Genomic DNA, 26,951 nt, shown 5'->3' on the forward strand with positions numbered 1-26,951 from the left:
ACTTGCTGAAGTTGCTTATCAGCTTAAGGAGTTGTTGGGCTGAGATGATGGGGTTTTCTAAATACAGAATCATGTCATCTGCAAACAGACAATTTGGTTTCCTCTCATCCTATGTGAATATGCTTTACCTCCTTCTCTTGCCTGATTGCCCTGGCCAAAACTTGCAATAGTATGTTGAATAGGAGTGGTGAGAGAGGGTATCCTTGTCTTGTGCCAGTTTTCAAAGGGAATGCTTCCAGCTTTAGCCCATTCAGTATGATATTGGCTGTGGGTTTGTCATAAATAGCTCTTATTATTTTGAGATATGTTCCATCAATACTTAGTTTATTAAGAGATTTTAGCATGAAGGGATGTTGAATTTTATCAAAGGCCTTTTCTGTATCTGTTGAGATTATCATGTGGTTTTTGTCATTGGTTCTGTTTATGCGATAGATTGTGTTTATTGATTTGCATATGTTGAACCAGTCTTGCGTCCCAGGGATGAAGCCGACTTGATTGTGGTGGGTAAGCTTTTTGATGTGCTGCTGGATTTGGTTTGCCAGCATTTTATTGAGGATTTTTGCATCAGTATTCATCAGGGATATTGGCCTAACATTTTCTTTTTTATTGTGTCTCTGCCAGGTTTTGGTATAAGGATGATGCTCACCTCATAAAATGAGTAAAGGAGGAGTTCCTCCTTTTTAATTGTTTGGCAAAGTTACCAGCTCCTCTTTGTACCTCTGGTAGAATTCGGCTGTGAATCCATCTGGTCCTGGACTTTTTCAGTTGGTAGGCTCTTAATTACTACCTCAATTTCAGAACTTGTTACTGGTCTATTCAGGAACTCAACTTCTTCATGGTTCAGCCTTGGGAGGGTATATGTGTCCAGGAGTTTATCCATTTCTTCTAGATTTTGTAGTTTATTTGCATAGAGGTGTTTATACTATTCTCTGGTGGTAGTTTGTATTTCTGTGGGGTCAGTGGTGATACCCCTTTCATCATTTTTTATTGTGTCTATTTGAGTCTTCTCTCTTTTCTTATTAGTCTTGCTAGCGGTCTATTTTGTTAATTTTTTCAAAAACCAGCTCCTAGATTAATTAATTGTTTGAAGGATTTTTCATGTCTCTTTACTCTTCAGTTCTGCTCTGATCTTAGTTATTTCTTGTCTTCTGCAAGCTTTTGGATTTGTTTGCTCTTGCTTCTCTAGTTCCTTTAATTGTGATGTTAGGGTGTCAATTTGAGATCTTTCTGGCTTTCCGATGTGGGCATTTAGTGCTATAAATTTCCCTCTTGACACTGCTTTAGCTGTGTCCTAGAGATTCTGGTAAGTTATGTCTTTGTTCTCCTTGGTTTCAGAGAACTTCTTGATTTCTGCCTTAGTTTAATTATTTACCCAGGAGTCATTCAGGAGCAAGTTGTTCAGTTTTCATGCAGTTGTTTGGTTTTAAGTGAGTTTCTTAATCCTGAGTTCTAATTTGATTGCACTGTGGTCTGAGAAACTGTTTTTTGTTATTTCAGTTATTTTGCATTTGCTGAGGAGTGTTTTACTTCCAATTATGTGGTTGATTTTAGAATAAGTGCCATGTGGCACTGAGAAGAATGTATATTCTGTTGATTTGGAGTGGAGAGTTGATGTCTATCACGTCCACTTGATCCAGAGCTGAGTTCAAGTCCTGAATATCCTTGTTAATATTCTGTCTCATTGGTCTGTCTAATATTGACAGTGGGGTATTAAAGTCTTCCACTATTACTGTGTAGGTCTCTAAGAACTTGTTTGATGGTCTTTGTAGGTCTCTAAGAACTTGTTTGATGAATCTGGATGCTCCTGTATTGGGTGCAATATATTTAGGATAGTTCTTATTGTTGAATTGATCCCTTTACCATTACATAATGCCCCCTTTGTCTTTTTTGATCTTTGTTAGTTTAAAGTCTGTTTTGTCAAAGACTAGGATTTGACAAAAATTTGCAACCCCTTCTTTTTTTTGCTTTCCATTTGCTTGGTAAATTTTCCTCCATCCCTTTATTTTGAGCCTATGTGTGTCTTTGCACATGAGATGGGACTCCTGAATACAACACACTGATGGGTCTTGACTCTTTACCCAATTTGCCAGTCTGTGTCAGGTTTTCTTTGTTTTGAGATAAAGCCTCACTCTGTTGCCCAAGCCAGAGTGCAGTCGCATGATCTCGACTCACTGCAGCCTCCACCTCCCAGGTTCAAGGGATCCTCCTGCTTCAGCCGCCCTAGTAGCTGGGATTACAGGCATGCGCCACCATGCCCGGCTAATGTTTGTATTTTTAGTAGAGACGGTTTTGCCATGTTGGCCAGGCTGGTCTCGAACTCCTGGACTCAGGTGATCCACCTGCCTGAGCCTCCTAAAGTGCTGGGATTATAGGCATGAGCCACTGTGCCCGGCCGTCTGTGTCTTTTAATTGGAGCATTTAGTCCATTTACATTTAAGGTTAATATTGTTATGTGTGAATTTGACCCTGTCATGATGCTATCTGGTTATTTCACACACTAGTTGATGCAGTTTCTTCGTAGTGTCATTTGTCTTTATATTTTGGTGTGTTTTTGAAGTAGCTGGTACCAGTTTTTCCTTTCCATATTTAGTGCTTCCTTCAGGAGCTCTTGCAAGGCAGGCCTTGTGGTGACAAAATCCCTCAGCATTTGCTTATCTGGAAAGGATTTTATTTCTCCTTTGTTTATGAAGCTTAGTTTGGCTGGATGTGAAATCCTGAGTTGAAAATTCTTTAAGAATGTTGAATATTGGCCCCCACTGTCTTCTGGCTTGTAGGGTTTCTGCTGAGAGGTCTGCTGTTAGTCTGATGGGCTTCCCTTTGTAGGTGACCTGGCCTTTCTCTCTGGCTGCCCTTAACATTTCTTCCTTCATTTCAACCTTGGAGAATCTGATGATTATGTGTCTTGGGGTTGATCTTCTCGTGTAGTATCTTACTGGGGTTTTCTGTGTTTCTTGAATCTGAATGTTGGCCTGTCTTGCTAGGCTGGGGAGGTTCTCCTGGATAATATCCTGAAGCGTGTTTTTCAACTTGGTTCCATTCTCCTCTTCTCTTTCTGGTTCCCCAGTTAATCATAGGTTCGGTCTTTTTACATAGTCCCATATTTCTCAGAGGTTTTGTTTCATTCCTTTTCATTCTTTTTTCTCTAATCTTGTCTGCATGCCTTATTTTGACAAGATGGTCTTGATATCTTTCTGCTTGGTTGATTCAGCTGTTGATACTTGTGTATGCTTCACAAAGTTCTCGTGCTGTGTTTTTCAGCTCCATCAGGTCATTTATGTTCCTCCCTAACCCGGTTAGCAACTCCTATAACCTTTATCAAGGTTCTTAGCTTCTTTGCATTGGGTTAGAACATGCTACTTTAGCTCAGCAGAGTTTATTACCCACCTTCTGAAGCCGACTTCTATCAATTCGTCCATCTCATCCTTCATCCAGTTCTGCGCCCTTGCAGGAGAGGCATTGCGATCATTTGGAGGAGAAGAGACACTCTGGCCTTTTGAGTTTTCAGCATTTAGCATTAATTCTTTCTCATCTTTATGAGTCTGTCTAGTATTGATCTTTGAGGCTGCTGACCCTCGGATGGGGTTTTTGTGGGTATTTTGTTGTTGATGCTGTTATTGCTTTCTGTTTGTTTGTTTTTCTTCCAATGGTCAGGTCCCTCTTTTGTAGGGCTGCTGCAGTTTGCTTGGGGTTCACTTCAGGCCCTATTCATCTGGTTCGCTCCTGTGCCTGGAGATGTCGCTTGAGGAGGCTGAAGAGCAGCAAAGATGCGTGCCTGCTCCTTCCTCTGGGATCTCTGACCTCGAGGGGCACCGACCTGATGCCAATAGGAACACTTCTGTATAGGGTGTCTGACAACCCCTGTTGGAGATTCTCACCCAGTTGGGTGGCACGGGGAGCAGGACCTGTTTATTAACAAAGCACTTTGACTGTCCCTTGGTGGACAGGCTGTGCTTTGCTGTGTAGAGGGCCTTGTCTGGGCTGCCTGGATTCCTCAGAACTATGCAGGAGCAAAGACTAAGTCTGCTGGTCCATGGAGACTGTGACCACCCCTTCACCTAGGGGCTCAGGCCCAGGGAGATTAGAGTTCTGTCCTGGAGTCCCTGGCTGGAGTTGTTGGAGTTCCTGCAGGGAGCCCCCGCCCAATGAGGGAGAATGGGTCAGGCCTGAAGAGGCACTCTGTCCGCAGTCCACAACAGCCAGTGTGTTCAGCTATGGAGGACACCTCTTGGAACCAAGCCATCCAGCTTCCCTTGCTCCAGCAGGGGAAAAACGCAGCCTAGAGCTATAGAGATGGCTGCTGCCCTTCCCCTGCCCAGGAAGCTTAGTGTGTTAGGCAGCTATCAAGTCCTATTGTTCACTGTTGCCCCTTCCCCAAGGAGCTCAAATGGCTTAGACAGCAGGCAGCTGCAGCTGTGGTGCTGGTCACTGGGTCACTGCCTCCCCTCCCCCCAGGAGCTTGGCAGTCTTAAGCACATTCTAGCTGAGTGGCTGTTGAGAATCTCTGCGGCTCCATGGTTGGGACGCTAGGTCTTGGTGGTGTGGGCTCACGAATAGGATCTTCCGATCCATGGGTTGCCCAGTTCCATGGAAAAAACATGTTTTCCCAGGCTGGGTAGCGTACTCACTCACTGCCTACCTTGTCTGGGGGTGACTCCCCTACCCCGTGTGGCTCTCACGTGGGCCGCTGTAACACACTGCTCTTCCTTCCTCTCTGTGGGTCATACCAGCCACCTAGTCAGTTCTGATGACAGAACCTGGATACCTTGGTTGCCGATGCAGGATTCACACAGTGTTATGTTATGGTTCTTTTCAATGGGAGCCTCTGATCGCTTCTGCTTCTAGTCAGCCATCTTGGCCCCGCCCGCTATGATTTCCCTTTTTTCTTCTGTCTTTCACATATAGTCTGTATTTAAAACTGTGCTAGACATTATTATCTTTTCTCTAAGAGCTTGCAGTCTGGTTGGAAAAACAAGATTTAAAATGTTAATAAGTAGTGTAAATCAGCATATAATTAAGCACTAAATTATATGGAGTAAACTTAGTTTGGGAAGAGGAAAATAAATGAGGACTAGATTGATTAAGGAAGATTATGAAGAAGATGAAAATTAACCTTGACCGTAATATCTGGACATGGTATGAAGAGAAGAAGTTGGGCATTTCAGGTAAAAGGGACAACCTGCACTAAGGCACAGGAACTGGAATGGAGCAGTTTGTGAGGGTACTCTGTGAAGATTGCCTTGTCTGCCTCAGATAGCACATGGTGGTGGGCTGTGAAGCATGGACACGACAGAATTGAGCCATGTTACAGAGAGCCGTCAGAACCTGGGGAGGAGCTTAGCTTAGATTTGATACAGTAGAAAACTGCACCTTTGGAAGCGCTAGAAGGGAATGACATGATGCAGTCATTGTAATAAAGAGTTGGAATACTCAAAACGGAGTGACTGAGGCAGGAAGTAAGGGAAGCCAGGTTGGAAGGAAGGAGAGTAAATGTAGCAAAAGCCTGAGCTAGGTGGAAGCAGTTGGAAATGAACAGAGGTGACTGTTAGAAGAGATCTTTCTAAGGAAAAATTCGTAAGACTTGACAGACTGGGATTGCTTGGTTAAGTTTAATTCTTAGTTAAATAGCAGGAACTTTCATTTTAATTATACTCAGGAGGTGTGTGATATAATGACACCCATAATGACAAAATACTTCACTCATCTCCTCTACTAATACATAAAAATTATTTTAATAAAACTCTGATTCCCTTCTTCAATATTCATTCATTCAACAGATATTTACTGTGCCTTTACTATGTAGCACAGACTGTGTACTGATACAATGATGATTCCTACCTTCATAGAAATTGCATTCTAGTTAAGAAGACAGGAATAAGCAAGAAAACAAGAGAATAAATATTGTTAGATTGTGATATGTGATAAGAATATAAAATAATTAGTATTTTTGATGCATTCTCCAAGAAAAACAAATAAGCCCTCTGGCAAAAAGAAAATTATGGGGGCCAGGTATGGTGGCTCACACATGTAATCCCAGCACTTTGGGAGGCCAAGGTAAGATCACTTGAGGCCAGGAGTTCAAAACCAGCCTAAGCAACATAGCAAGACCCCATTTCTTCAAACAGTTTTTTAAAAATAGTCGCGTATGGTGGCACATGCCTGTAGTCCCAGCTACTTGGGAGGCTAAGGCAGGAGGATTGCTTGAGCCCTGGAATTTGAGGCTGCAGTGAGCTGTGATTGCCTCTCCAGCCTGTGAAACAGAACAGGACCATGTCTCTTAAAAAAAAAAAAAAAAAAAAAAAAGGTAAGCAGTAGGGAAACCAACTTTAAAAGCTTATCAGGGGAAGCCCCTCTAACATAGTAGCATTTACGCTGAAACGAGAAACTGGAAAACCAGAAGAGCTGGGGCATAGACTGAGGGGGAAGTGATGTGAGATGCCTGCAGGGGTGGGTAGGCAGGGTCCAAATCATCTAGAGCCTTGAGCACTGTGGGAGGGAGTTTTGATTTTATTCTAAATGCAATAAAGAAACACTGGAGGGTTTTGTGTAGGGGAGTGATATGGTCCTTTTATCATCAGACAGGCCCAGTGCCAGCACTGGTCATTCCAGCCTCAGTCCAGGGTAGCAATAGGAGTAGTTGATGAGAAGGACCCTTTCTTTTCTAGAAAACTACCGTTACTTTATTAGTTCTTATTTTATGAGCTCCTTACTCCTCTCACCCTACTGCCCTTTTATATGTTAGCAAGTGCTTATATCAATTCATGTAAGTTTCTTTCCCCCAATGTAATCTAAAAATAATTATCGGCTAACTTGTCTAAGATATTCAGACCTTCATCCTACACATATTCCTCATTTCAGTGGCCTACATAAAATAAAGGCCTTAAATAAAATAAAGAGGATTTCTGCTACATTTTTATATTCTGTAGAATTCAAACTCAGAGTTTCAGGGCTTGTATGAATATAGAACTGTCACATAATCACAGAAGAATATTGGTGTGGTTCTTTGATTTTCTATAGAGATTAATTCAGTGAACAATTTTGTTTAATGCAGTTGAAATTTAAATTTGAGCATACTCTAATGTATCCAGAGTCTTTTTGTTTTGTTTTGTTTTTTGTGTTTTGTGTGTGTGGTTTGTGTGTGTGTGTGTGTGTTTTTTTTTTTTTTTTTTTTTGAGACAGAGTCTCACTCTGTTGCCCAGGCTGGAGTGCAGTGGTGCAATCTCAACTCAGTGCCAGCTCTGCCTCCCGGGTTCATGCCATTCTCCTGCCTCAGCCTCCCAAGTAGCTGGGACTACAGGCACCCACCGCCATGCCCAGCTAATTTTTTGTATTTTTAGTAGAGACAGGGTTTCACCATGTTAGCCAGGTTGGTGTCAATCTCGTGACCTCGTGATCCACCCACCTCGGCCTCCCAGAGTGCTGGGATTACAGGCATGAGCCTCCTTGCCCAGCCCGTATCCAGAGTTTTAATCCTTTCCTCCCAGATGTTGAGGAAATTACATCTCTAATTCATATTTAGTGGGGGAAGGCCTTTATATAACAGAAAGAAAGCAGGAAAGCTATTTCTATCCCATAGTAAATTTCTTCATATATTTTAATTTGGGTACTCTTCAGCTCCATAATCCCTCAGACTTGAAACTGTGGAAAAATCTTTGGCTTCTTCCCCTCCGTATCCCTCTACATCTAGTTTTTTGACAGGTCCTACATAATCACTCTTTCCAGTTTCATTGGTATCTCCCAGTTTCAGGCCTTCATCACATTTTCTGAGACTATTACAGTGAGTAGTCTTCTCCAGTCTGTCTTCCCTCTCCAGTGAGTCTACCCTAGTATTAGGTCCACTTCAGTGGGTCATCACTGCCTGTCACTCAAAGGAAGTATAAACCAAGTGCTCAGCCTGACATTCAGACTGTCCTGGCAAAAATAGCTAATTTTATATATTTATATATTTTTTGATTTTTAAAATCATTCTATAGCTACAGTAGTTAAAATTTTTAACTACATATACTTTGTTTTCATTTTCTAAAAATGTATACACAATAAAAGTGGGAGAGAGATAGCCAGGATATATATGCTTGCTTGTCTCAATTGATGTAGTTTAATTAGTTGTTGGATTTGGCAGTAGTTATATTCACCCATGCATGACAGAGTAATTTGCGATTGTGATAAAATATTTGCTTATTTTGTCTTTGGGTAAAATAACCAATTCATTTTGCAGCTTTTTTAAAATACAGCTAATATTCCTATTGAAAAATTTTTTAAATTATAATTAAAGGTATAACTAATCATATCATACCTTCACTATTTTTGTTTTGGAGTATTGTTACCTTCCATCTGTATATACTGTAAATTGTAATCATAATATATATTCTGTTTTTATTCTACTGTTTTAGTAAATTTTATTTCATAAATACTTCCACATTTCCATGATTCTGCAAAATATTGCTTTCTGTTTTAATGTCTATGTAATTTTCGGTAGGTATACCATAGTTTACTAAATCACCTTTACTAACACCATACATGCTGCAAAAAACTGTGTGTGTGTGTGTGTGTGTGTCTGTGTGTTTGCACTTTTCTTATGAATCATTTCCTTAGAGTAAGTTCCCAGAACAGGATTTTAAGGTCAAATTGGCATTTACAAAATGTCAGTTCTCTAAAAGTTGGACACATTTACAGTGCTACCAGTAACTATAAAAATGAATATTTTTTCAAAAGATGGTTTTGAAATGATTATATACCAAAAAACCCTATTTTTTTCTAATGGTATATATAGTTTGCTTTAATTTGTATTTACTTGGTTATCTCAAAGATAAACATTTTTAAATGTTTGCTTTCTAAATTGTGTGAATTATCTGGGTTTTTAAAATATGACATTAAAACTAAATCATTATTTTCAAATATGTAATGTATATCTGCTAAGATGAAATAATTATCTGTCTTTGGTTTAAGAAGATGTTTTATGGTTATTTCAAGAAATCTATTTAATGAAACTTAAATGGAGCATTTTCTGATTAACGGTCAGAACTGAGTGAATAAAATGGAAAATATTTCTTATGGTAAATTTCAAACTAATTCTGGAAATTATTTTTGAAACTATTTTTCAAAATCTATTGAAAAAAATAAGAATAATGATGGGAGACTCACAATTAACTAAACATAATAACAACTAAATCAGTGTGACACTTCTGCAAAAGTAGCAGGCTTACAGATAAGTGGAACAAACTAGATAACTTACAAACAAACCCAATATAAATAAGATCAAGTAGGCTTTACACATTGGTGATAATTTGAATTATCACTGATAAAATTTGTTAACCATTTGGGGAAAAAAAATAAAGTCAGATCCCTACTCTATACCAGACTCAAAAAAGCACTAGAAAAAAAAATATTAATTTTTTATACTCTTGGATTAAGAGGGAACTTTCAAAGAACAACACTAAAGGCAGAACCCATAAAGAAAAAGACTGACAAGTTTGATGACATAAACTTTTTCAACTTTTACAAATTAAAATAAAAGGCAGAGGCCAGGTTTGGTGGCTCACGCCTGTAATCCCAGCGCTTTGGGAGGCCGAGGTGGGCGGATCACTTAAGGTCAGGAGTTGGAGACCAGCCTGGCCAACATGGTGAAACCCCATCTCTACTAAAAATACAAAAATTAGCCTGGTGTGGTTGCACGCGCCTGTACTCCCAGCTACTCAGGAGGCTGAGGCAGGAGAATCACTTGAACCTGGGAGGCAGAGGTTGCAGTGAACCGAGATTGCGCCACTGCACTCCAGCCAGGGCAACACAGCAAGATTCCGTCTCTAAAAAAGAAAAAGATTATTTCTAAAATTAAAGGAAGAAAGAAAAATTTTAAAGGCAAAGAACTGAATAAATTATTTGCAAAAAATAAATATGAAAGGCAAAAGATTAATGTCTTCAGGGTTAAAAATGTTCTCACAAATTCAGTAAGGCAAACACAGGCATTCCAATAGAAATGTGAGTAAAAGCCATGAACAGGCAATTCACAAAAGAATGCAGATAGCCAGTACACATGTTTTTAAAAAATCACCTTTCACACACACACAAAAAATTACTTTTCATACTCAAAACATATATTAAACACAATGAGATGCCATTCTTAACTAGATTAACAGAGACTAAGAATAATAATACTACCCCATGATGATGAAACTGAGAGGGATGTGGTCATTTTCATGTAACCAGTATAATCTTTCTGGAGATCAATTTGGTAAGGTGTATCAAAAACACAACCCATTGACCCAGAAATTTTCACTTCTAGCATTTTGTTTCAAGAAAAATAAGGCAGGTGTGCCAAGGTGAATATATAATGATATGTGTTGTACCACTGCTTGTAGTACTGCTTTTCGTGAGAGGAACTAGAGCATAGTAAATAAGATTCAGATTGGTAAAAGACCTTAGGCAAATAACTTAAGGTCTTTTTGCCTCTGTTTTGTCTATAAAATCAAAGTAGTAATAACACATCCGATGGTTGTGCAAGTTAGCATGCTTAGAAATAGTTTCTGGCATATAATAAAGGCTATTTCATTGTTAGCTGTGATTGTAACAGTGGAAAACCAAAATAATCTAAACATACAACAGTAAGATATTGGTTAGATAATGTATAACTTAGTGATATAATAGAAGAGCCTACACATATTAAAAATGATAATAGGCCAGGCGCGGTGGCTCAAGCCTGTTATCACAGCACTTTGGGAGGCCGAGACGGGTGGATCATGAGGTCAGGAGATCGAGACTATGCTGGCTAACACGGTGAAACCCCGTCTCTACTAAAAAATACAAAAAACTAGCCGGGCGAGGTGGCGGGCTCCTGTAGTCCCAGCTACTCGGGAGGCTAAGGCAGGAGAATGATGTGAACCCAGGAGGTGGAGCTTGCAGTGAGCTGAGATCCGGCCACTGCACTCCAGCCTGGGCGACAGAGCGAGACTCCGTCTCCATAAAATAAAAAAAAAAAAAAAAAAAAAAAAATGATAATATAGATTTATGTGTTATGTAGAGAAATGTTCACACTATATTGCTAAGTGAAAAAAGTAAATGATGAAACAGTATATATAGTATAATCCCATTTTTGTTTTTAAAATAAATATATATGGTACAGGCAAAACTCAGAATACACACTAATAGCATTTCTCTCTAGCTAATGGAAACACAGTTATTATTTTATCTACTATTCCTAAGTTTTCTATAGTGAAAATATATTGAATAAGAATATAGTAAAAACCAAATAGAGAAAACAGTTGGGCGGTTTCTCAAAAAGGTGAACCTGAGAGTTTCCATATGAACCAGACATTTCACTCCTAGATATATAGCCAAGAGGACTGAAAACATATGTTCACATAAAAGTTGTACATGAATGTTCATAGCAGCATTAATCAGCCAAAAAGTGGAAGCAGCCCAAATGTTTATTAACTGATAAACAAAATATGGTATATCCTTACAATGGAATATTATTCAGCAATAAAGTAATGAATAATATTAAGCCAAGTAAAAGAAGTCAGAAGTAAAAGGCCACATACTCTATGATTCTATTTATATGAAATGTCCAAAATAGGCAAACCTTTACAGGCAAAGTAGATTACTGATTGCCAGGGACTGGGAGGAATGAGGATTGGGTGTGACAGCTAATGGATATAGGATTTCTTTGGGGTGATGAAAGTGTTTGGGGATAGATAGTAGTGATGGTTGCAGAACTTAGTGAATATACTAAAAACCACTGAATTGTATATTTTTAAAAAGTGAATTTTATGGTTTGTGAATTTTATCTCAGTAAGATAATGTTCAAGAAAAGTAAAATAGAATCTATTAGCTATAAGACACTGATTTTAAAAGGATTTTTGGCAAACTAAAGTTAATTTTTCATCGAATTCTATAATTATAGGTATGGATTTTGAAAGAGGAGTTTTTTCGTTCTACCAAAAAGACATATGCATACATATGTTCATCAAAGCACTAGTCACAGTAACAAAGACATGGAGTCTCCCTTGGTGCCCATCAGTGGTGGATAGGATAAAGAAAATGTGGTGCATATACGCTGTGGAATACTATGCAGCCATAAAAAAGAATGGAGTCATGTCCTTTGCAGCATCATGGATGCAGCTAAAGACCATTATCCGAAGTGAATTAACACAGTAACAAAAAAAAAACAAATTATACATGTTCTCACTTGTAAATGGGAGCTAAACAATGAGTACCCATGGCTCATTGATGTAAAGATGGTAACAGTAGACGCTGGGGACTGCTAGATGGGGGAAGAAGTGGAGGGGGCAAGGGTCAAAAAACTGTTAGGTACTGTGCTTAGTACCTGAGGGACAGAATAATTCATACCCCAAACCTCAGCATCACACACTATACCCAGATAACAAATCTGACGTGTGCCCGCTTGAATCTAAAGTAAAAGTTGAAATTATTAATAAATACAAGAGTAAATTGTGTTGCAGAAATGTGAATCAGGGAATTATAAGTGACCCTGTAGCTTTATCTCCACAGCTTCCCCTAACCCCCCAACAACCCCACTTTAGTTAATGAAAACTTTGGGCATTTTGTTTCTGTTGTCAGAATTTGGCTTTATATTTTAAATTATTTGCACTACTTTTGGAATGTTTATCCTTTTTAAAATGCTCGGTTGTTCTAGTGGCTTTCAGGCAGTTTTAAATGAGAGTGCACACATGTATGTGTGTGTGTGTCTGTGTTTTCTCAAGTAAGCCACCATCTCTATATCCCACCTTGTGGTGTGTAAGTGGTTCAAGTATGTTCTAGAGTAACGTACGAAGTATAAATTATCTCATTTTCCCCTTTGTAATTTCTCTTTCTCTTTCCATCCCTTTCCCACTCCTGGCCTTTCTTGTGCTCCAAAATATTTGAAAAATGGAGTTAGAGTGTAATACCTTATTTTTAATTAATTCTTTCCTTAAATATTTTTTGAGCACCTAGTATATATCAAGGCACTGTGCTAAGGTTAAAGAAACAAAAATGAAGTACTTGGTTTCAGACAGATAAAGTGATACATCTTAGAGCTGCTCTGGGAACAGTTTAGGAGGCCATTTAACCCAGATATGGACCATCAGACAGGACTTCCTTTTACCATCAATATAATTAATAGATCTTCTTTTAAAGCATGTCACATCAATTTTGCATTTTTAGAAAACTGTTGACAGTATAGCTTATTCTTGGCCCTTAACACACCCCATAAATATATAAGCACAGAAAAAAAATCTTGAGAAAAACAGTGTGGATCTATCCCCAAGATATATGTGTAAGCCAAAAATTATTTTTTAATTGGCATCAATATTAAGCAGTATAGGCGCAGAGACACTGAGTGAAGGCCTGCTTTCTGCTCGACTGCTTAGAATGTTTAAGATCTTTTAAACCATCAGAGCTTTTAGTGGCTTTGCTTTCCCTAATATTAATACCTACTAGATTTTAAAACATACCATCATGAACTTAAAGGAGTTACTATTCTCATTGGTGTTTTTAAAGAAACAAACCTCTCTATACTGCTTTCTTCAGGACTGATTTTCAGCTGATATGTACTGGTACAGCCATATTGGTGTGAAATAATGAAATATGTTCTTACTGGTTAGTAAACAGCTGCTGTGGTAAGCTGTCTAGATGCCCCGCCACAGCCTGGCCTTTCCAACAGGAACTTCACTCCTGCACCTCTCCACAATCCGACAGTTAAAAGGTTATCCCGTGGCATAGGAGACCTTTGGGACCCTTCTTCACTAGGCTCACATCCGTACTGATTGCTGGTGCTTGGACCATCCCTTCCCTGAAATAATTTTGAATATCATCCCAACTTTCTGACTGATCAAATAAATCATTACTGTTTTATCAATGTTTGTGTTCTGCAATCTAGAGTATCAATTAGCTCTAGCTCACCTGTGTTGCTTATCTGTATAGAATCAACATTCACGGTTGTATTATTTCTGAATAAGCCTACGATGCCATCATGTGATAACTCAAGTCTCCTAAACCACACTGCATTTTTTCTCTGTTTCTCTCAGTGTTGACAGTTTGACCTAAGTTTTGTTTTCTCTTGTTCCTTTCAGTTCGCTTTGCACCTTATAGGCCTCCAGATATCTCCTTGAAGCCTCTGCTCTTTGAAGTGCCCAGCATCACTACAGAGTCAGTGTTTGTTGGCCGAGATTGGGTTTTCCACGAAATAGATGCTCAACTTCAAAGTTCAAATGCCAGCGTAAACCAGGGAGTGGTGATTGTGGGAAACATTGGATTTGGCAAAACTGCCATCATCTCCAGACTGGTGGCCCTCAGCTGCCATGGTACAAGGATGAGACAGATCGCCTCAGACAGCCCACATGCCTCCCCCAAACGTACGTATTCCTTTTTAAAGAACTCCCTGCTTCATTGGCGCTGAAGTTTTTCTGACATATTTATATTAGGTCGTATTAGGTCGTGTATCCTTTTATTTTCTCATCTGCAAAACCTGACTTCCACATGAGGACTGTTCATTCAGAGTTGAGAGAAAGATTGTAATACTCTATTTACATCTAACCCACATATCCAATAGACACCTAAGCGTGGCTGAAGAAAAACCTTTCTAGTAGAATAAATTGATGACTCTTCCATGCCAGCTGTATGGTTGGGCTGTCCTTTAGATAACGACTGCAGCAATTGCCCGTAAAGCGATTTGCATTCATCCTGACGGATTTTGCTCAGTCTGTGCCCAGTTCTTCTTGTTATCTGCCATCACAGTCTGTTTGCATCCTTCATTTCTTTGCTGTTGGCGTCAGTGTTGCACTGCTTGGACTTGAGCTTCATTGTGTCCTTGAAGGGGTTCTCCCGCTTCCTTGTGAAAAGGTGCTGAGCTCTCATATGTATTCAGGCTTCTTTCATCACAAGCAGGGGTCAGCCCAGTAATCACCACTAGGAGCTTACTGATTTATTTTTAAAACACTCATATGGTACTTACTTTGTGCCAAACACTCTAAGTGTTTTACAAATATTAGTTTCATCGAATCCTGTTACCAGCTCAGTGAGGTTGTCTTCATTTCACAGGTAAGTAATCTGAGGCCCAGAGAGGTTAAATAAGTTCTTCTAGGTTTTACAGCCAATAAATGGTAGAACTAAGCAGTCTGGTTTCAGAGGCCATTCTCCTATCCATTTTGCTATGCTGCCTCTCCTTATTGGTGAAACTCACTTGAGTAAAGAAAATAAATAGAAATGTGTCAGTGTTCTTCTTATACATACTACATGTATAGAACCAGTTTACCTGGATTCTGTTAGTTAGAAGAGAACAAAAAAAGAAACTATTGCTCTGCTAGTCCAAATCAATAATCTAGCCCACCACAGACTTTCAGACAGCAACCACTAGAAATGGTTTGTGTGAGACGATAGTAGTTACAGGGTCTAGCACAGTGCTAGAAACTTAACAGGAACTCACTGAAGACCCTCCAAACTTATTGACTTCCTATTGAAGCTAGTTAGCAGCCTTGTATCATTAAGGAGGCAGATGGCCTCTGGTAAACTTATAGATGTTTAACATGTGGAAGAACTGGTGTCTTGGAAGAAAACTGAATCAAAATACCTCGTTATCAGGGTATGGTAAGAATCGATATGGAAGAATTCTTTTCTTCAGAGGAATATAATGCTTAGTTTCTAAATGCAGCTCTTCTGAGACAGATTGCCATAGTGCTGTGGGAGTCAGGAGCCCAGGGTTTGTGCCCCAACAGTCAAATTGACTAGACTTTGTGAACTTGAGAATTTTACTTGAATTCTTTAGAGCTCAGTTTTCTTATTTGTAAAATGAAGAAGTGTGACTAATTGATCTGTCAGAATTGTCTCTGCTAAAATTTTGATTCTGAGAACACATCTGCATGGTTAAAAGTAACTTTCCACACTATTCCAGCGTTTTCCTTTGAGTGCTTAAGTATTTATCACTCCAAACTGCTGTTTATCTGAGTAGTCCAAGCAGCTTGCTATTTGAGTGTGTCAGAAAGGAAACCAGAAACCTCAAAGTCTCTGTGACTCCTCTGTATATCAGAGTTGCAGATAACAGAGTGGTAGAATCATGCATGACAGAAAATAAATCCCATGGACAAGAAGAGTTACTTTCACAGAACGCAGAGGTACCTGGGGATCTCTCTGTGAGCCTGGGGGAGCAAGAGTTTATAGAAAACAGCCCATGTGTTCCCCAAAGCAGAGATTCTTTAAAGGTAGTTCACTAAGTTATTCTCTAACATCCATTGTCTTCAGGAGAATCTCCAGAAACACCAAGATACTCCCCATTCATGAGATAAATATCCATTGTTGAGACTGTAGATTTGGCCTGTAGATTTCAGAATTTGAAAGGAGTTAAGAGAGCTAAATATGCGGTTGTATATATCAGAAATACTCAGAACCAGTGTTACCTTATACAAAATATTTTTTGTTACAATTTATTGATGGCCAGACTATATTCTGCCAATGCCATCTTAACCAATAGAAGGGTCAAGAATAAGTGACTGATATAATGCAAGCTAATTTTTGGCACAAATCTGTTACCCATATGAACTGGTGTTGAATATGTTGCTGGCAGCAGCAGAAGTTTTTTCTCTAATAAGAATAAGAATGATGTCTGTATATGGAGGGTTGGCTTAATTTTTACAGAATTTAACTTCTATTAAGCTTGGATGGGTCATTTGGAACCTCACTGGCTTTCTTAATCCTTGGGTGATTATCCAATTAATAGTTGTAGTGATTTAAAAAAAAAAAAAAAAAAAAAAAAACCATGGGAAATCATTGGAGTTCACAACTTCTTTCTCTGCATCATCTGTCACTCTTTCTTCTGCCCCGACTTCTTTCTGTTTGATGTTCAAAGAATAGTAGAAATAAAAGCTGAGCACTACTGCTGTGGAAGATAGGAGCAGTTAAGCCTGCAGTATTGCCTTGCTTGGCTGTCCTTCCCCCACAGAAACTCAGCCCCCCAGCCCGCCCCCCTCCTTGTCATTTCCCTGGAAAGGTATAGAAAAGCTGTCAAGGCAGGCACTAGCCTGTCATCCTGCTTTCCACCTACTCTCCCAAACCTGGCACCCCCATCAGTCTCCACCACCACCACCACCATTGTCCATACCCCCAACAAACACACACACAAAGAACAAAAATATTTTGTGGAAACAGACCTGTTGTATAATTCAAGATTATTACATTAACTACAGGGATTCTCAGCATAGTAGTTGGGGAAGCTCTAATACAAGACTGTATGTTTCTATCACTAAAAGTCTCAATGTAGTTATTATTTGGATTTGACATTTGCCAACAGCTGCCAAGCCCCCAAACAGCTGTTAAGTAAATAAATCCTACCGTTCCTACTCTGCTCATTTCAGAAGTCTCTTTTGCCATTGTGCTATGCACATTGACTACTGCCTACCTATTAACTTTTATTTCTCCTACTGTCTGAATACCAAACAGAAAGTAAGGCATTTAGACAAAAAGAAGGGCATTTTCCAAAAGGAGATAGCTAGAAAGACAGAGAGCATTTGGACAGTAATTACCCACAGAATCAAATACCAAATAAAGGGGAATAGAGTAGGGGGAGGAAGTGAACAGCAGAAATAATACAGTGACATACAATCACTGAACTTCACCTCAATCCAAAATGTTACACATTTCTTGAGGCTTTTTTCACTGCCATCCTCCATGCCTATCCCCCTGCAGTTATCCAGAACTGTATCCAGTGACCAAGAAATTTACTGCACCAGTTAAATGAAAGAAGTCTAAATTCACTCCTACTGGTAGGGAGTTAAATGAGGACTACTTTTTCCTATTCTTCCTTCTTTTCGATCACTATTGGCCATCAGATAACAACTTCTAATATTTACTTTGGTATCCATTTTTAAAGTATGATCTTGTTCATAAATATAGTCTAATTTCTACTAGTAATAAATTTTCTAAATAACAAGAACAAATTGAATTTTTTAAAAAATCTTGAAACAGTTTTATTGAGCTGTAACTCACATATCATGTAATTCACCATTTAAAGCATTCAATTCAGTATTTTTAGTATAATTCACAGGGTTGTAGAGCAATCACCATAATCTAACTTTAGGCCATTTTCATCCCCTTAAAAGAAACTCATGCCTGTTAGCAGTCAATCCCCATTCTCCTCTTAACCCTCTATTTCCAGCGCTAGGTAACCACTAATTTACTTTCTGTCTCGACAGATTTTTCTATTCTGGGCATTTCATATAAATAGAATCATACAATATATGGTCCTTTTTTTTTTACTGACCTCTTTGATTTAGCATAACATTTTCAAGGGTTATCCCCGTTCTAGCATGTGTTGGTATCTCATTTCTTTTTATTGTTGAGTAATAGTCTATTGAATGGATATTTTGTGTTTCATCTATTCATCAGTTGGTGGGCATTTAGGTTGTTTCCACTTTTAGCTATTATGAATCATTCTTCTGTGAACATTTGTGTACAAGTTTTTGGGTGGACATGTGTTGTTATTTCTCTTAGGTAATATACTTAGGAGCGAAATTGTTGGATCATAGAGCAAATAGAATTTAGCCATTTTTCTTTAAAGTTTTTATGATTATCTGATGCAAACATTAAATCTTTTTAATCCAGATGTGGATGCCAACAGAGAGCTGCCACTCACACAGCCACCTTCAGCCCACTCATCTATCACCAGTGGAAGCTGCCCAGGAACTCCAGAAATGCGCAGGCGGCAGGAGGAGGCTATGCGAAGACTAGCCTCACAGGTACAATATGATTCCCATGTTGGAGATATGGTAGTTCAATTTTAATATCAAGGAAGCAAAGATAGGGAGACCTTTGGCAAAATGAACAGAAATACATAAAGCTATACCATGAGAACGTGGAGGAAAGTTTCTCTTTCTTTGCTATTCCTAGAAAAATACTTTATTATGATGGGATCGGAACCTTAGAGTTGGAAAGACCCTTAGAAAGAAAGTCTTCTAGTGAATAAATAAAGAAGTTGAGACCCAAAGAAGTGGGTTAGTTGGTTGGTTTGTTTTGAGATGGAGTTTCGCTTAGTTTCCCAGGCTAGAGTGCAGTGGTGCAATCTCAGCTCACTGCAGCCTCCACTTCCCAAGTTCAAGTGATTCTCATTCCTCAGCTTCCTGAGTAGCTATAGCTGGGACTACAGGTGCACGCCACCACACCAGACTAATTTTTGTATTTTTAGTAGAGACGGGGTTTTGCCATGTTGGCCAGTCGTCTCTCAAACCCCTCATCTCAGGTGATCCACCCACCTCAGCCTCTAGAGTGCTGGGATTACAGGCGTGAGCCACTGCACCCAACCAGAGGGGTATGTTTTACCCAACATCAGGGTATAGGTAATCAACAGTTTTAAATTTTTATTCCTAGCTTAAAACTCTTCTTGCTGTACTACACTGTCCATAATATTTTTTATACATTTGGGTTTGAAATTTCTATTTTTTTCAAAATAACATAAGCACATAGAAAATCAAATAATGCTCAAAACTAGCAGTTTTCTTCCTCTACTCCACCCATCTTCTCCCCACAGGCAGTCACTTTTACCTCTTAAGGAAGTTTCTCTGATTTTCCCCTCCATATTTCTAAATACTATTCATATACTGCAAAAATTGTTATTAGTTTACAAATTATCTATTGCTTCTTATTATGGATGATGGGAATTATAGCTCTTTCACCTTCCTTCTTCCTACCACCATCCCAATACAATTATTGCATGATTTTTGGCTGAATCCATGTTATATATAGTATTTTCAGTATTAGTACTATGCAAATATGTCACTCCGGAGCCAAGGATAACATTTCCTTCTTGAACGATTTTGTTTTTCCTAGGGGTTTATGAAATGCCTCATTTTAAAATTTGCTTATTTTTCTTCAAACCTTTGGCTAAGTCATTTCATAAGCCTTAATGTAGTTTTGTAAAATGTCTGTCAGTACAGTTTTCCACACTTACAAGTTACATGTTTTACCCTGGAGGCCTCCGACCTAGAGCCCTCCATTAAGCTCAGTCTGGACCTAGGATGCTCTGAAGGCTTACCACCTTGTTCTCCTGGGAGTTCCTATCTCTTCTCTTTTGTGTTTCATCTCATGTCATATTCTTTCTCGATTTTATTCTTCATTTTGGTAGAGCATATCCTCCAGTAGCTTCCTAACAAAACATGCATAGGACATAAATTTTTTGAGACTTACTGTTTCTAAAAGTATCATTATTCTATGCTTATACTTGCTTATTTGTTTGACACAGTATATCATTCTAGGGTAAAAATTATTTTTTCTCAATTTTGAAGGTATTGCTCCATTGTCTTGAGCTTCCAATATTACTATTAAATACTCTGATACTATACTTATTCCTAATCCTTTATATATACCTTGTTTTCTTTCCAAAAGCTTTTAGAACCTCCTTTTTATCACCATTGTTCTTGAGTCTTTTTCATTTATTCTGTTGGTACCTAGCAAGCCCTAGAGATATTCTTTAATTCTGAGTAACGCTTTTGTATTATTTATGATAATCTCTTCACCACCATTTCCTCTATTTTCTCCTTCTACAACTCGTATTAATAAAAAATTAGATTTCTGGCTGAGCGCAGTGGCTCATCCCTATAATCCCAGCGCTTTGGGAAGCCACGGTGGGTGGATCATCTGAGGTCAGGAGTTTGAGACCAGCCTGACCAACATGGCAAAGCTCCATCTCCAAAAAAAATACAAAAATTAGCCAGGCATGGTAGCACATGCCTGTAGTCCTGGCTATTCAGGAAGCTGAGGCAGGAGAATTGCTTGAACCCAGGAGGCAGAGGTTGCAGCTAGCCGAGATTGTGCTGCTGCACTTCAGCCTGGGCAACAGAGTGAGACTCTGTCTCAAAAAAATAAATAAACAAAGTAATTAGATTTCCTATACTGATATAATACTCTTGTTTAATTAACTTTTCTGTTTTCTATACTTTTGTTTGTTGGTTTTTTAATCCACCTTTGAGAGATTTCTTCAACATTACTTTCCAATCCTTTTAAAAATTTTTTATTTTTGCTCTCATAGTTTTAATTTGTAATAGTTCTTTCTTTTTCTCCAGCTGTCTCCTTTTTATAGCATCCTGTTCTTGTTTTATGGTTGCAATGTGTTTTTCACTTAGGCACTGAAAAACTGATTGAAGCTTGTGTGTGGAGAGAGCTTGACCATAGAACATTAAGATAATCCATGCTTTTTTTTGAAATGCCCAAAAGTCAGTATTTCTAAGTTTTTTTCCTAGGCTGTTCAGATTCTCTAGCAAAGAATCCTCCAGTCTTCTGAATGGAGAGTATATGTCTTGGACGCCAGCATTTTGGAGCTGGGCAGGAAAAGAGGGCTGGGCTGGGGTTTCACTGTTCAATATCAGACATTTACTTAAGCCCCTTGTTTTCAGTCCTGCACCTGATCTCTACCTTGCTCAATGTGTGGTGTCACTAAGTCTAGATTCTCTCTTCTTTAATTTCTCTAGTTCTCTTTCCTGTGGGTGTTGGGGTAGGTAGTCACCTGGCTAGGCAGGGCAGGGATGGGAATCTAACAACTTCTTATATAAACTTCAAATAAACTCTGTGTTTTCAGGTCCCTTCTTCACCTTCCTCTTCCACAATACCTGGTGTTTCTAATTCCTGTGCTTTGCTGAAGTTTTACAGATGGTCTATAATATTGTAAGGTTCAAATTTCTTCATAGAAATACACTCCAGCTCCAAGCCAGAAACAGCGTGTTTTCCCAGATACATTATTTATTATCCCCACTCAGTAGTACACTCTCATCTATAAATGGGCTTCTGCAAAGTCTGAGGTTTCCCTCAATTCATTGCTAAGTCATTGTAGCTTTAAAATACATCTTTTTTTTTCTAAATATCCGCTATGTAAACAGTCTGTAGAACAGTTAGACTAAATATCTATCTTAGAAATACACAGATGTTAAAGTGCTTCCAGCACTTCAGTTATTCAGTCATTCAGTTATTCACTTTAGATATACATTTGGAGGACCTGTAATCCAGGACTGAAGATAAATCAGTGAACAAAACAGACACAATTGCTGCTGTTATGTAGTCCACGTTCTCATGAGAGAAAGACAATAAACAAATACATATATAATATGTCAGAAGATAAGTGCTAAGATCACAGAGAATTAATTCTCCTTTGTTCATCTTATTCTTTCTCTCATCAAGAGAAGTCCAAGATGTTCATGTTCAATATTTGGAAAACGTTACATGTCGTAAGTAGGAAATTAGTGACTGTTTATACTTATTTGAGGAGTGATTACGTGTTAAATTTCATGATTGTGTCTTCCTTAGGCAAAATATAAATTAATCTAGTTGCACCTAGATATGGAATACTGTTCAGCTTATAACATTGTATCAGAAGTAGCCACTTAGCTTAAAACTGAATGTTAGGCCGGGCGCGGTGGCTCACGCCTGTAACCCCAGCACTTTGGGAGGCCGAGGCGGGCGGATCACAAGGTCAGGAGATCGAGACCACGGTGAAACCCCGTCTCTACTAAAAATACAAAAAATTAGCCAGGCGCGGTGGCGGGCGCCTGTAGTCCCAGCTACTCAGAAGGCTGAGGCAGGAGAATGGCGTGAACCCGGGAGGCGGAGCTTACAGTGAGCCGAGATCGCGCCACTGCACTCCAGCCTGGGCGACAGAGCGAGACTCCGTCTCAAAAAAAAAAAAAAAAAAACTGAATGTTATCCCAGTTATTGTGCTATTTGTTATAGTTCAGCTACACAAAAGTGTTCTGTAGATGCATAGAGCAGAAGCCCACAAACCTTGCTTCTCACCTATAACAAACCAGTAAGCAGAAATTATCTTTTAAATAGGATTTTCAAATTAGTTAATGTTTTGATGAGGTAGACTAACATGAAAATTTAAAGCGTTCTTGAAAAATCTCTTGATTTGACATATTCTTGGTGTCAATTCTTTGTATGTCAGTAATTATCATTGGTATTTCATAACATTCTTGCGCTTTCTTGGGCATCTAGTTAACTGAGAACACTGGGAAGTTTTTGTCACAACTTTAGAACTATTTCATTAATTGAAGAAATACTTTCCATTTGAAGCAAAGATTTTGATAGGTTGGCATCTCTGGAGCATGTCTCCACTTAACATTGCATATTTCTTCTAAAGCGTAATCACAGTAGGGGGCAGGGAGATCTCATTCAGGACCTTTCCTGGGTATGTGAGTTTAACTCCAGCAGTGGTTTCTCTAGGTTTTGAATCTGTTGCACCCTTGTGGTAATACACACAAAATTCACAAGACAAGGAGAAGTTGGCGTCCCTTTATGGAAGGCTTAATGTGTATTGTGGCTTAGTGCTATTTACATTGTATTTGCTATATCATTTCTTCATTTTTACCTTAACCCTATGAAGTACATCATTATCTCATTTTACAGATGAAGAAACAGTGACTTCAGTGATTAATTTTTTCAAAGTCATGCTGTTAATAAATGGCAAAGTGAGGATTCAGAGTCAGTATCCTCCCCTATAATGTGAACACTGTGGTTATCCCCATTTTACAAATGAGGAAACAGAGGCTCTGAGGTTAAATAACTTGCTTGAGACCATAAGCGAGTACGTGACTGAGTCAAGATTTAAACTGAGGCAGGCAAAGTCTACACTCTTAACCACTGCACGATGCTGCCTCTCTATTGTGGCAGGAAGGATTTTAGCTTAGTGCTATTTTGGAAAATCCATCCATCATTTAATGTGGCTTCTCAGCAAGAAAATTATAGTGAAGATGTACTTTCAGTCATTTTGCTGACCTAAAATTCTTCAAAAAAGGTTTTTATGCAACTAGAATCTCCCAACACATTAAGCAAGTTGTCACTGACTTAGTCCTTAGATTAAAAAGCTAATACATCTGAAATGAGTTCATTAGAGAAAACAGCTAATTTTAAGAAGTGTCACAGAGATACAAAAAGCAAAGGTTTTTTTTCCTAAGGAAATCTATGTAAGAAAAAAATTAAATGTCATCCTTGCCAAGAGACAAGTTCTGTAGTATACCAGGGGGTGTCAGATGATCATGGTTCCTGAAATTGTTGCAGTCACTATTAAAACTGTCAGCCAAAGAAGTAATCATTTCAGTAATCCTTTAATATTGAGCATTTTGAACATAATATGTAAATGTAAGCCAGATACACATGCGCGCGCGCACACACATACATACACAGAAAATGAAAAACAATAATGAAGAATAAGATTTTATTTGTGTTGTAGTGGTTATTTTTTAAAATATTTTCATTTAGTAGAAATGAGATCCAAACTAAACAACAAATAGCCCATAGATAATGTTTTATAAAATTTGTCTAGGGCTTTTCTCCTCTAAAAATTAACACTGAAGTTTTACTGTCAGTCCCAAATTTCATCTACATTTGGAATACTGAATATGGGAAAACAGCCTTGTTGTTTATTGTTAATTTCCATGTTGTTTTTATTTTCTACCTCTTCCACTAGAATGGGTCAGTGTTTAAATGTTTACCACTGTGTCCCCAGCTCCTACACAATGCATGGCACATAAATGTTTGAATGAAGAAATTCTAGTCAATTCTCTGTACTGAATAATCTTTCTAAAACATTTGTTTTTTGCTACTTAAAGCTATCAAATAGCTCCTGCTTGCCCTTGAATGAAATCCAAACTCCATTCTTAAAATATCATAAGAATTGTAATGAAAGGACTTCTGCTTTTCCCAGGACCAGTTATTTTAGACTACATAATTCTTTGTGTGGGGTTGGGGGTGGAGGACAGGCAGGGGCAAGGCAGATGTTACCCTGTCTACTGTACGATATTTAGAAGAAGTGTCCTTGACCTCTGTCTGCTACCAGTAGCACTCCCTCAACCCCTAATTAAGACAACCAGAAATGTCCCCAGAAATTGCCAAATGTTTCCTGGGGAGCAAAACCACTGCCAGTGGAAAACCCTTGCCATGCCCTATCTTCCACTATTCCCCACTCACTTATATGCTAGCCACATTAAAATTGATTTCAGTTCCTTGAAAGTAAAAAGCTATTCTTGCCTTAGGGCCTTTGCACACCTTTTTCCCCTGCCTGGAAAACTGCCACACCTTGGTTCACCCCTTGTCCTTCTTCATGTCTCAGCTTAAATGTTGCTTCTTCTAAAAAACCTTTCTTTGGCTCTCCTAAATTACCTTAAGGTGCCCCAGCTGTGTGTTGCCCTAGCACCCTATATTTCCTCTCTGCTAGTACTTATCACACTATTATTATTACTTGTTTAATTGCCTCTGTTTCCTGCTAAACTGTGGAGAGCAGATAGGGTTCATAGCTATATAACTCATTATAATAGCTTCAAAACCTAGCACAGTGCATGACATACAATGGAAGTTCAATTAATATTTGTGAATGAATGAAAATGTTAGTATTTTCCATTAGGAAATCTTGGAATATTCAGCTGGGTACTTATACATAATAGTAGTTCCCAACCAATTTATAAGGTCAAATCAGAATCAGATTCATGTGTCCCAGGAATTAATCTTGTTTGAGAATCTGGAATTCCACCAATCCTCTGAGACAGAATTTCATAAACTGTGGATTGAATGTACTTAGACTGTTTATGTTGTGCCAGATCAGGATCTCTAGGAATTCCAGATGAACTAAATAAATTAGCGCTTTTCTTTAAAATTTGTATTTGGTATTGGCCCTAACCTCCTTTGTCTCAAGTAAACAGTAATGTATAATTGAATAGTAGCAATCTACAGGATACAGCTATTTAGATCTAGAATTATAACAAAGATAAATATTACCCTGAACTCAGCTACAGCTAATTAAACAACAGGGTTCTGACTACCAGCCATTGAGGCATACTATAAAGCCGAAATCGGAACAGTGTGTTTCTAGTACATGAATAGACAGTAGACAAGTGGAATAGAATAAAAAGTTCAGAATTAGGCCCAAGGACTTGCAGACACTTAGTGTATGATGAAGGCGGTATTTCAGATCATTGGGATAAAGGTCGACTTCTTAAATAAATGGGCTGAGACAACTAAACCAGATAGATAACTCATATCTCACACCATGCACAAGAATAAACAAATGGATTAAGGATCTAAATATTTGAAAACGAAACCATGCAACTAACGGAAGAAAACTTAGTAACTTTCTCGTTAACCTTGGTGAAGAGAAAGGCTTTCTAAGATCTAAAGCTAGAGGATTAGAAGAAAAGATTGACAAATATGGCCATGTAAAAAAATTTTACCAGCCTGGGCAACATAGTGAGACCCTGTTTCTATGAAAAAAAAAACAAAAACAAAAATTAGCTGAGCGTAATGGCACATGCCTATAGTCCCAGCTACTCGGGATGCTGAGGTGGAAGGATTGCTTGAGCCCAAGAGGTTTGGGCTGCAGTGAGCCACAATCATGCCACTGCACTTCAGCCTGGGTGATACAGTGAGACTCTCATTAAAAAAAATAAAAAATAAAATAAAAACTTTTAATGTTGCATGACCAAAAATTACCAGAAACAGTCAAAAGACAACTGCTGAGAGAAAATATTGACAAAATAGCTCAAAAGTACAGGCAACAAAAGGAAAGACAGACAAATGAAATGACATCTAAACTAAAAAACCTTTTGCACAGCAAAGGAAATGATTAACAAAGTGAGGAGACAATTCACATAAGGGGAGAAAATCTTTGCAAACCATACATCTGATAAGGAGTTAATATCCAAAATATAAAAGGAACTCAGACAATTCAACGGCAGGAAAACAACCTGATTTAAAAATGAGCAAAGGACCTGAACAGACATTTCTCAAAAGAAGGCATACAGGTGGCCAACAGGTACATGAAAAAATGCTCAGCATAACTAATCATTAAGGAAATGCAAATTAAAGCCACAATGATATATCATCTCACACCAGTTAGAATGGCTTTTACGAAAAAGATGAAAGATAAGTGTTGGCAAGGATGTGGAGAAAAGGGCCTTCTTTACTTTGTTGGTGGGAATGTAAATTAGTACAGCCGTTAT

General features: G+C 38.5%; 1 protein-coding gene across 4 annotated transcripts in view; it reads left to right on the forward strand.

Moving 5' to 3' along the window:
- Positions 1–26,951, forward strand: part of TANC2 (tetratricopeptide repeat, ankyrin repeat and coiled-coil containing 2) — a 475,420-nt gene that overhangs the window by 344,228 nt on the left and 104,241 nt on the right. For all 4 annotated transcript variants that reach the window (XM_015120072.3, XM_077972346.1, XM_077972347.1 and 1 more), the window contains 2 exons: positions 14,064–14,345; positions 18,583–18,716. In XM_015120072.3, the coding sequence (XP_014975558.1) occupies positions 14,064–14,345; positions 18,583–18,716 (416 nt within the window). The remainder of the gene's footprint in view (positions 1–14,063; positions 14,346–18,582; positions 18,717–26,951) is intronic.

Source organism: Macaca mulatta, chromosome 16 (genome assembly GCF_049350105.2).
Source record: "Macaca mulatta isolate MMU2019108-1 chromosome 16, T2T-MMU8v2.0, whole genome shotgun sequence".
Classification (NCBI taxonomy): domain Eukaryota; kingdom Metazoa; phylum Chordata; class Mammalia; order Primates; family Cercopithecidae; genus Macaca; species Macaca mulatta.